We start from the raw sequence: 12,175 nt of genomic DNA on the forward strand, positions 1-12,175 counted from the left end.
TGCTAACGTTAGCTAGGTGGCTAACGTTAGCTAAGCTATGGGTTAGGGTTAGGGGTTAAGGTTAAAGGGTTAAGTTTAGGGTTTAAAATTAGGGTTGAGGTTAGGGTTAGGAGTTAGGTTAAAGGGTTAAGTTTAGGGTTAGGGGAAGGGTTAGCTAACATGCTAAGTAGTTGCAAAGTACAGTACTAGTCAAAAGTTTGGATGCACCTACTCATTCAAGGGTTTTTCTTTATTTTTACTGTTTTCTATATTGTAGAATAATAGTGAAGACATCAAAACTATGAAATAACACATATGGAATCATGTAGTAACCCAAAAAGTGTTAAACAAATCAAAATATATTTTAGATTTTATAGTCTTCGAAGTAGCCACCCTTTGCCTTGATGACAGCTTTGCACACTCTTGGCATTCTCTCAACCAGCTTCACCTGGAATGCTTTTCCAACAGTCTTGAAGGAGTTCCCACATATGCTGAGCACTTGTTGACTGCTTTTCCTTCACTCTGTGGTCCAGCTCATCCCAAACCATCTCAATTGGGTTAAGGTCGGGTGATTGTGGAGGCCAGGTCATCTGATGCAGCACTCCATCACTCTCCTTCTTGGTCAAATATCCATTACACAGCCTGGAGGTGTGTTGGGTCATTTTCCTGTTGAAAAACAAATGATAGTCCCACTAAGCGCAAACCAGATGGGATGGCGTATTGCTGCAGAATGCTGAGGTAGCCATGCTGGTTAAGTGTGCCTTGAATTCTAAATAAATCACTGACAGTGTCACCAGCAAAGCTTCCCCACACCATCACACCTCCTCCTCCATGCTTCATGGTGGGAACCACACATGCAGAGATCATCCGTTCACCTACTTTGCGTCTCACAAAGACACGGCGGTTGGATCCAAAAATCTCACATTTGGACTCATCAGGCCAAAGGACAGATTTCCACCGGTCTAATGTCAATTTCTCGTGTTTCTTGGCCCAAGCAAGTCTATTCCTATTATTGGTGTCCTTTAGTGGTTTCTTTGCAGCAATTCAACCATGAAGGCCTGATTCACGCAGTCTCCTCTAAACAGTTGATGTTGAGATGTGTCTGTTACTTGAACTCTGTGAAGCATTTATTTGGGCTGAAATTTCTGAGGCTGGTAACTCTAATGAACTTATCCTTTGCAGCAGAGGTAACTCTGGGTCTTCCTTTCCTGTGGCAGTCCTCATGAGAGCCAGTTTCATCATAGCGCTTGATGGCTTTTGCGACTGCACTTGAAGAAACTTTCAAAGTTCTTGAAATTTTCCGGATTGACTGACCTTCATGTCTTAAAGTAATGATGGACTGTTGCTTCTCTTTGCTTATTTGAACTGTTCTTGCCACAATATGGACTTGGTCTTTTACCAAATAGGGCTATCTTCTGTATACCACCCTACCTTGTCACAACACAACTGATTAGCTCAAACACATTAAGAAGGAAAGAAATTCCACAAGTTAACTTTTAAAAAGGCACACCTGTTAATTTAAATGCAATCCAGGAGACTACCTCATGATGCTGGTTGAGAGAATGCCAAGAGTGTGCAAAGCTGTCATCTAAGCAAAGGGTGGGTACTTTGAAGAATCTCAAATATAAAATACACTTTTTTGGTTACTACATGATTCCATATGTGTTATTTCATAGTTTTGATGTCTACAGTATTATTCTACAATGTAGAAAATAGTTTTAAAAAGTAAAGACAAATCCTGGAATAAGTAGGTGTGGCCAAACTTTTGACTGGTACTGTAGGTAAAAAGTAGTAAGTAGTTGCAAAATTGCTAATTAGCTAAAATGCTAAAGTTGTCCCTGATGAGATTTGAACAACCAACCTTTGCCTTAAGTAACCTTCTATCTTGTGTAACCATACAAAACATAACATATCATACTAATTTGAGTGTCCCGGAGTTTCGTTTACTATGTTACGTCTAGTGTATGAGACCAGGCTGCTTGAATATGGGAATCACATCCCTCACACACAAGGGCAAAAGGGTAACCGATACACCTCCCTGCTGGAGACATGACCAAAACGAATACGTAGCCTACCAACAAGAGGATCAGCGACTGAGTTCAAAGAGCGCGTGGGACCAACTTCATCACAACTTCTCAAACATAGAGTGGAATAATGTAACGAAACCGCGAACAGTAATTTCACTGTAACTCTGTGGTGATGTCGAAAAACTACTTGGTATCTTATCGAAGTCATCATCACCTTGCCGTTTCGAGTTTTCACCTGTCAATCTACTACTTGACAGAATATAGTTTCAGTGCTAAATAATTTGCAGGTGAGTAAACATGTAATTGACAGTATTTACAATTCAATAGAAGTTTGACATTGTCATTAACTTTTTATTTACTTTAATTTACTGTAAACGTTCAGTCTGCATAATGTGTTTGACAATGATAGGCCTACTACAAACATTTGAAATAAATGTTATTGCAAATCACTCTGCTAAGTGCAAAATCTACCAAATGACTTGCAATTGCAATTCGTCTTTAGTAACAAAGTAGCCAACAGTAAATATAAACTGCAATCTGTCTTGTAGCAAGTTGGTTTTAATTATATAGCATGTACGATTTTATTTATAATATGCCTGTCATGTGTGTCAGACAGAAAGTGCATTTGTGGGGGCTTAAATCAAATGTATTTGATTTGCTTTTTTTTTTTTACATTGTATACAAGTACAGACTCAGCGCTTCAAAATGGTATATCATACACTGTAGTTGGATGAAACATTGGGAAGTAATGCTTCTTTAAATGTTGGTAAATGTATAATTCCATTTAGGAGAAAAAGGCTTTCAAAGATTTTACTGCAATTTACACACTTGCTCTACAATAATCCTTGTGAAACATGTATTTAGAAAAGGAATATTTTCACCAAATTGCCAAAATGGATAATCGGAACATTATCTCACTAATTCCCCCATTAGGCAAAACATCAACAGTATTAAATAGCCTGTTGTTGTATAATAAAGATAACCTTTCATATTGAACAGCTACAGTGCTGCTATTTGTTCATTGCCATTTAACATAGTTCAAACACTCTTAAGCCTTTGACCCACCCATTTCTTTAAGAATTCACATGTGAACCCATGTGACTGTAGCCATGTGCTAAAGCAGTGAGGTATATTGCTTAGCACTGGGTGGGTAAAATCACTTTGGAAGCCAAGACACAGCTGTCTTCATCAGGGTATAATGACAAACACTGCGGGTCACTAGTTTATATAGTGTCAAAGGACACACGCAGGTGTCTGTAATCATGGCCGGGTGTGGCCTGATAGCATTGGTTAATTCAGAACATACAAAAAACATAGATAGCATACAATCATAGATACAACTTGGCTACATAGGCCCACAAACATTTACAATGAATAGCAAAATCACAATAATTACAAGAATGGCTTCAAATCAAAGTCTACGTTGAGACCGAAGGGAGCACGGGTCTTTAAATTAAAGATCCAGGCAGCCTCTCGTTTTAACAATAAGTTGTCGAGGTCACCCCCTCTCCTAAGGAGGGTGACATGTTCGTTGCCGATATAACGTAAGGACGAAATCGAGTGGTTCGCTTCCAAAAAGTGGGCAGCGACTGGGTGTCGAGTTTTTGCACCTAATGGTGCTACGATGCTCCGAGATTCGTACTTTTAATTCGCGCTTTGTTTTACCCACATAATTTTTACCACAAGGACAAGTTATAAGATAAATAACTGCCTTAGTGGAGCACGTAATAACACCTTTGATTGGGATCTGTTTCCCTGTTTGGGGGTGTTTGAAGGATCTACATTTGTAAGTGCCATTGCATTGAGCACAGCCATTACACTTGTAGTTTCCATCCGGTAGAGGCGCAAATAGACGTGGTGCAGGGATATTTAGAGGTGGTAAATCCGAGTTTATCAATTGATCTCTGAGATTTCTGCCCAGCGAGAATACAACCAAGGGGAAAACACATTACCAATACTGTCATCGGGTCTTAGAATGTGCCAATGTTTGTGAACGATTCCCGTAATCTGTTTAGAGCACTTTGAATAGCGTGTAGTTAGAACGCTTCAAAATTTCAACAAATCTAGCAATAACATTCACTGACCCCCAAGTTCAAGCAATAAGCTCATAAAGTACAAAGACAAAAATATCTAAAGTGCTGCTTGTTCACACTTGTTCATCTCATTGTACTTGTGGAGGAGAGCAGGTTCTTCTTATGCTGAAAGACAAATTCCAGAAAATAGGTTAGTTAAAACATGAATACATTAATCCTCTATAGCTTGTTATTTCCTGTTGACTGCTACAGCTGTACTAATTCACCAGCTAAAAAACAATCCCTGTAGTCAACCTGCTTCCAGCCAAACAATGGCAATGCTGACCCAACTGATTTAGCAAACCTTTAACTTCATAATTACCATCTAGCTAGATGTAAATGATATTCGTCTAGCTAGCCAGTTAGTTGAAAATGTAAAAAACGACCGAAATCTATTATCCAATCTAGATAGCTATTTAGCCATTATTTAATCGTGGCTAGCTAGCTAGCAAATTTAGCCTGTGTGTCCCTATCACCTGGCTAACATGGGTTAGCATATGCACCACAGTGGCTATTTACAGTGGTTAAACACGACAAACTGACAAACATTATGAAGATTATCATCATGTCATGCATGGCTTAGCACATCAACAATAAACAATAGCCAATCTAACGTTAGCTAGCTAGCTAGAGTTCTGGTCAGCTAAAGCTAGCTAGGTAGCATGCTACCTGTATTAGTGCTGAGCGTTTATAATTAGTTTATAGTTAGTTATTATTAGTAATATTATTATTAGTTTATTAGTGCTTTTTGAGGTCGGTTCGGTTTCGGCTCGATTGTAAAACAATTATATATTTTTTTTTTTTTCGTTTTTGATTTAAAAAAAAAAATAATCATGCACTATGCGTTATGCTTGTTGAATACTGTAACAACACAGAATAAAACAATTAATAAAAGTCCCATGATGGTAGGTGACTGCCCATGACTGATTATCACTTATTAACCATCAGTTATTCACATTACTTCACTTTAATTAAATATTTCAGTTGTTGTGGATAATACATTTGTTTTATTTGATAACTTTATTATTTCATTCCAAGTCATCATCTCATCTCTATAGAGCTGCTGCCTATGCTGTCTGACAAAATCACAATTTTAGTAGATCTTCAAGTAAATAAGGCATACTTTTATGACTGCTGAAGACCAATACCTATTCATCGCGCATCCTTCTGTGACTTATGTAGCAGGTGTAAAAGAAAAACAGACCGGACAAGTATCCGCGCAATGGATTATGGTCATTGTAGTTAATTATCAAGTTTTCTGCGCTAAACTATGTAGGACATTGGCCTGTTGAAAACTACAACTCTCTACTACATCGCACAGTTAAGGCATTATCTGATTTATCTCTAGAGAAACTGGAGTGCAATGTGCGCATTGAGCTCACAGAAAAAAAAGAACGAAATTGAATACAAATAATTGAACCGACTTCAGTCAATTAGTTGTTGAAAAAAACCCATAACAGCTGTTTAGTTACACAGCAATAGCCACTGGGAACACCACCTCATTTCAATGTGGATAATTTGATAATATTTGGTAGATACATTTATCAATGAGATTTCAACCTATTTATACCCACTCAAAAAGACAGCCAACAGTTTGTTGAATTCCCAATGTGTTATCACTATGTTTTCAAGCATCTAAAAGCACAACCAAAATCGATGTCTGATTTTTGGTTTAGTTGTCACCTAAATGTACTATCACTGCGCTTTCAACCATTTAAAAGCACACCAAAGTTAAAATGTGAATACAATGTCAGATATTTTGTTTATTAAACAACAACATCATTGGGCAAAAACTGGTTGCATCAACGTTGTTTACACATTATTTCAACAAAAAAAGTGTGATGTTGAATAAACGTGGAAAACTGATTGGATTTGCAAAAAGTCATCAACGTAAGGGAATTTCTTATTTATTTTCAACCAAGCTTTAACCTAAATCTAATCACATGGTGACCTTTTTTTATTTATTTCACTTTGAATTCAAGTTAGTTGATATCTCAAGGGAGCACACCCATCACCATCAGGACCAGCACACACACTGCTCACAGCGATAAAACCAAAACACAAAACATACAATATACAATATACAATAAAAACATACAATAATCACATCCCCACCCTCACCCCTAATTGGAGGCCTTCAAACATTTATACTGTGCATGTGTGTGTGTATTTACTCCAACACTGATTCATTCCTATCTTCAGACAGCCACAGATCAACCCATCTTTCCCAGTAAATCATCATTCTACAATTTCCTCTTGCAATACCTCCCCCCTGGATGTGTTACTCATTTTAAGGTTGAATAAAAACTGTTACATTAGTTAACAATAGGCGATTTACTGTCTTACAAAAGTAATATTGAATTGTGTTTGGTTGACAACGCAGCATTTAAATATCAACATTTTAAAGGAGATGTACAGTTGAAGTCGGAAATGTTCATACACTTAGGTTGGAGTCATTAAAACTTGTTTTTCATCCACTCCACACATTTCTTGTTAACAAACTATGATTTTGGCAAATCGGTTAGGACATCTACTTTGTGCATGACACAAGTAATTTTTCCAACAATTGTTTACAGACAGATTATTTCACTTATAATTCATTGTATCACAATTCCAGTGGTCCAGAAGATTACATACACTAAGTTGACTGTGCCTTTAAACAGCTTGGAATATTCCAGAAAATGATTTCATGGCTTTAGAAGCTTCTGATAGGCTAATTGACATAATTTGAGTCAATTGGAGGTGTACCTGTGGATGTATTTCAAGGCCTACCTTCAAACCCAGTGCCTCTTTGCTTGACATCATGGGAAAATCAAAATAAATCAGCCAAGACCTCAGAAAAAGAATTGTAGACCTCCACAAGTCTGGTTCATTACATTTACATTTACATTTACGTCATTTAGCAGACGCTCTTATCCAGAGCGACTTACAAATTGGTGCATTCACCCTATAGCCAGTGGGATAACCACTTTACAAATATATATATATATATATATATATATATATATATATATATATATATATTTTTTTTTTTGTTCATCCTTGGGAGCACCATGGGACCATGCAGCCGTCATACCGCTCAGGAAGGAGACGCGTTCTGTCTCCTAGAGATGAAAGTACTTTGGTGCAAAAAGTGCAAATCAATCCCAGAACAACAGCAAAGGACCTTGTAAAGATGCTGGAGGAAACAGGTACAAAAGTATCTATATCCACAGTAAAACAAGTAATATATCGACATATCCTGAAAGGCCGCTCAGCAAGGAAGAAGACACTGCTCCAAAACCGCCATAAAAAAGCCAGACAACGGTTCGCAACTGCACATGAGGACAAAGATTGTACTTTTTGGAGAAATGTCCTCTGGTCTGTTGAAACAAAAATAGAACTGTTTGGCCATAATGACCATTGTTATGTTTGGAGGAAAAAGGGGGGTTGCTTGCAAGCCGAAGAACACCATCCCAACCGTGAAGCACGGGGGTGGCAGCATCATGCTGTGGGGGTGCTTTGCTGCAGGAGGGACTGCTGCACTTCACAAAATAGATGGCATCATGAGGAAGGAAAATTATGTGGATATATTGAAGCAACATCTCAAGACATTAGTCAGGAAGTTAAAGCTTGGTCAGAAATGGGTCTTCCAAATGGACAATGACCACAAGCATACTTCCAAAGTTGTGGCAAAATGGCTTAAGGACAACAAAGTCAAGGTATTGGAGTGGCCATCGCAAAGACCTGACCTCAATCCTATAGAACATTTGTGGGCAGAACTGAAAAAGCGTGTGCGAGCAAGGAGGCATACAAACCTGACTCAGTTACACCAGCTCTGTCAGGAGGAATGGGCCAAAATTCACCCAACTTATTGTGGGAAGCTTGTGGAAGGCTACCCAAAATGTTTAACCCAAGTTAAACAATTTAAAGGCAATGCTACCAAATACTAATTGAGTGTATGTAAACTTCTGACCCACTGGGCATGTGATGGAAGAAATAAAAGCTGAAATAAATTATTCTCTCTACTATTATTCTGATATTTCACATTCTTAAAATAAAGTGGTAATCCTAACTGATCTAAGACAGGGAATTTTTACTAGGATTAAATGTCAGGAATTGTGAAAAACTGGGTTTAAATGTATTTGGCTAAGGTGTATGTAAACTTCCGACTTCAACTGTATCTACTGCTTGGATAGTTCCATCTGAGCCACTGGCTTAATCCTATTCGTTAACTTTTATTTTTGGTTGAGATGTAGATGTGAATCCAACATATAATTTGTTAACTTGTCAACAAGTTAGTATGCTATTTACCGTATTGCAAAAGTGATATTGAATTGTGTTTGGTTGTTAACGAAACCAAATATCAACTTTTGAAAGAGATGCATCTTCTGATTGGATAGCTCCATCTGTGTCACTGAGTCAGGCTTTAATTCCAGTTTGTCTACAAAATAAAAATTTATATGTTGAATTCACGTCTCCATTTTAGACGTTGGTATTTTTAGACGCACATTCGTAATAGTCAGTGACAAATATATCAAAGCTAAACAGGGCTGGGCTTGGTTAAAATCCTGGATGGGAAACCGAAGGGATAGCTGTAGATAGATCAACTCTCCAGTAGGAGGTGCTGACCAGCCTATAGTTTTTTTCTTATAGTGGCTATTACGTTGAAGATCTGACGTTGTTTCAAAGGTACAAATTCAACATATTTTGGTTGTTGAAATGTTACCCTCAAAATAGCAGTTTAAAATTTTTTAACAAAAGTTCATAACTTTTTTCAAATCCAATGTATTTTCCACCACAGGAGGTTGGCCGCACCTTAATTTGGGAGGACGGGCTCGTGGTAACGGCTGGTGCGGAATCGGTGGAATGGTATCAAGCACATGGTTTGATGCCATTCCATTTACGCCGTTCCAGTCATTATTATGAGACGTTCTCCCCTCAGCAGCCTCCACTGTTTTCCACGTAGATTCCACATCACAATACGTTGACAAATTACGTTGAACAACGTTGATTCAACCAGTTTGTGCCCAGTGGGTAGCTAGCAATGAAAACAACTGTATGATACTGTGTTGAGCTAGCAAGCTGTTTAACTGTAGACTCTTACCTGCATATCTATGGATTATGATTAATCACGGCAGACTAAAACACTTTCAAAATATCCTTCCCACTCGGCATCAACCAGATTATGATTTCCTTCCACAGTAAGAGCTGCATGATACCAGCGCATTGATGGGTCCAGAAGCCGTGTTTTGTTATGATTCTGAATGGTCAGATAGCTAGCAACAATGACAAGAAGCTGCCATGTGGGGAATCGTAGATGGCTCATTTCAGCAAGTTTTATCTTGTTTTTGATACCATGTCTTGTTTTGAGGTGTTGTGACAGATTTCAAGTCAATGCTAATATGGCAAAAATTCCCTAGCTAGCTAACCAAGTTCTCATTGTGCAAATGTATTTATGTTTTCAATAAACATTTGGAGACTAAATATAGTTTACATGTTGTCAACAATCTAAGACAACCCTATCTGTTTTGCCCCATAGTTGCGCACGTGTCGGTTTTCTGTTGTAGTTCTGTTTGCCGTCAAACTTCCCGGATGAGTTACGGCATCACATTTGTGACTGCATTATGTAAATGAAAATGTAAAAATGCATTAGTCCTACATCACCTCTTGAATACACTTATCTGCAACATTCTGTATTATTATCCTTGTTCATACACAGCTTAGTCCTAATCACAATATGTTAACTTTTTTGTATTGTATAATTGTATTACATTGTTGACATGCTTGAAAATGGATGGAATATTTAGATTTTGTACGTGAGAGAATAGAGCCAGTGGTTCCTAACTCCAGTCCTCGAGTACCCCCAACAGCACACATTTTTGTTGTAGCCCCGGACAAAAAACACCTGATTAATTTAATTGTGGGCCTGATTAGTTGATAAGTTGAAACAGGTGTGCTTGTCCTGGGATACAATACAAATGTGTACTGTTGGGGGTTCTCGAAGGACTGGAGTTGGGAACCACGAGTAGACCTTGGCAACATATTTTTGGGAGATTTCAGGAAATTCTTCCCTACGCCAGTTATAGATTGTGACTCATTTATTACTCATAACTATAAATGTGTGCCTGTCTCACTGATATATTTCAGATGTCTTTGTCCATATGGATAGACCACTGAGGGCCTGAAGATGAGATGCTGATTTAGCCACTGATCTTCCTCTTCTGCAGATTCAAGCATGACTTTTGGGAAGAGGAGCATTGTGGGAAAAGTTGTTCTATTCCCCTAAACTCACCAAGGCTGTTTGTGAAGAAGACACTGGGTCAAACATGAACGGTAAGGGCTGTCACCTCCTGGTCTCCCCCTCTGGTGGAACCCCATCGCTGGGCATGATCACAGGACAGCAGGCCCCCTCCATCAGGATGCCTATGCAAACCACCCTGTCCCCGGGATACCGTGCCACCCTGAGCCCCTCTCCGGTGGGTAGCAGCTGGGGCAGAGGAGGGGGTGTCCACCACTCCCAGGTACCCCTCAGCTCCGGGACAAACTCTGGGAGTTCTGTCCTGCTTCCTGCCCCGAGCCTCCGCAGGCAGATGTTGACCAATGGGAAACAGCCAAATGTGTCAAGTGTCTCACAGATGTCATGGCAACAAGTGCCCACCCTTCAACTCCCACCCATCAGCATTGCAGCCACCAATCAGGGCATGGCGTCTGACTGCTCTGACAGTGGTGTCAAAGGTAAGTTCTAGTAGGCTTTGCCGATAGACAGTATTACATACAGACTAATACATTTACACATCAGTGTATATGTGAGTGATGTCTTGACCTTTTGTGTAGGATAAGGTCATTTCCATGTAAAAGGACCCATGAGCACCAACATGTGAAGTTCATAGGAGCATGTCAAATTGGGTGTCAAATGAAGGCTAAGAGTATATTACATGTTTTATTAAGATATATATATATATGTCTTAATAAAACATGTAATATACTCTTAGCCTTCATTTGACACCCAATTTGACATGCTCCTATGAACTTCACATGTTGGTGAATGTTGGTGAAGTATAATATATATACATATATTATTTTCAACCATTTCCATCCTAGAAATTAGGAATAAGCAAAGGCTTTGATTTCTTTTCAAACAGATTGAAATGAGGTCTTAGAAAACATCTACCAGAAAAAGCTTTAAAAGCTATTAGAAATACATCATTTTTTACATTTTACATTTTAGTCATTTAGCAGACGCTCTTATCCAGAGCGACTTACAGAAGCAATTAGGGTTAAGTGCCTTGCTCAAGGGCACATCGACAGATTTTTCACCTAGTCGGCTCGGCTCGGGGATTAGAACCAGCGACCTTTCGGTTACTGGCACAACGCTCTTACCCACTAAGCTACCTGCCGCACAATAATGTTGAAGACCCCTGCCAACTAATATCAACACTTATATTTAGTTTAGGATAATTTGTTCTGCCTTCTGTAAGTTTAACAAACATTGCCTTGTGCCTTGAAATTCCATTACCAAAAACCCACATATCTTTTAAGATATTTTCAGTTCACAGAAGTGACAAGTAAAGACCTATCAGTTAGTTATAGTGTTTTTACTGATATCAATTTTGTTTATAAATTATTAAGTGATTAAAACAAATCGTAACAGAATTTCTGCAATTGAATTGGCTACAATGGGAAATCAAAGTAGTCACAAAACACAGTTGGGTCACCTGCTACTGTCCTCCCTTCCACTGGCATTCTGTTATGTTCAACTGATAACTGTTTTCTTTCTCTTTCTGTCATCTGGTGGTCAAAGCAAGAGTGTGAAAAGTCTGGGCAAGCTCTGCCTCACTCTCTCTCTCTCTCTCTTCTCTCTCTCTCCAATTAATGTCCCCTCTCCCGGCTCTTACTGACACCTACCCATGAGCCCCCTCCCTTTCCATTTACTGTAACCAGGTTCCTCACCCACTAAGCACTGACCGACACCGGACGTCCATGGACGTTGAAAAGTAGTTTACATTTGGTCAGTCTGCGCTGGCCTTGATTTCAACATCCACAGACATTTTTTGGGGGCCTGGTGCAGACCAGACTTGATTTCAAGTCTTTCTGTACCGGCCTTTTTTTGGCCCA

The 12,175-nt window shown here is 38.9% G+C and overlaps 1 protein-coding gene across 1 annotated transcript in view; it reads left to right on the plus strand.

Moving 5' to 3' along the window:
- Positions 1 to 2,044: 2,044 nt before the first annotated feature.
- LOC121583223 (zinc finger protein GLIS3-like) overlaps positions 2,045 to 12,175 on the plus strand; it is a 34,171-nt gene continuing 24,040 nt past the window's right edge. Inside the window, exons 1-2 of the mRNA XM_041899413.1 lie at positions 2,045 to 2,293; positions 10,208 to 10,795. Coding sequence (XP_041755347.1) covers positions 10,387 to 10,795 — 409 coding nt within the window. The 5' untranslated portion in view covers positions 2,045 to 2,293; positions 10,208 to 10,386. The remainder of the gene's footprint in view (positions 2,294 to 10,207; positions 10,796 to 12,175) is intronic.

This window comes from Coregonus clupeaformis, chromosome 15 (assembly GCF_020615455.1).
Source record: "Coregonus clupeaformis isolate EN_2021a chromosome 15, ASM2061545v1, whole genome shotgun sequence".
In the NCBI taxonomy this organism is placed as follows: domain Eukaryota; kingdom Metazoa; phylum Chordata; class Actinopteri; order Salmoniformes; family Salmonidae; genus Coregonus; species Coregonus clupeaformis.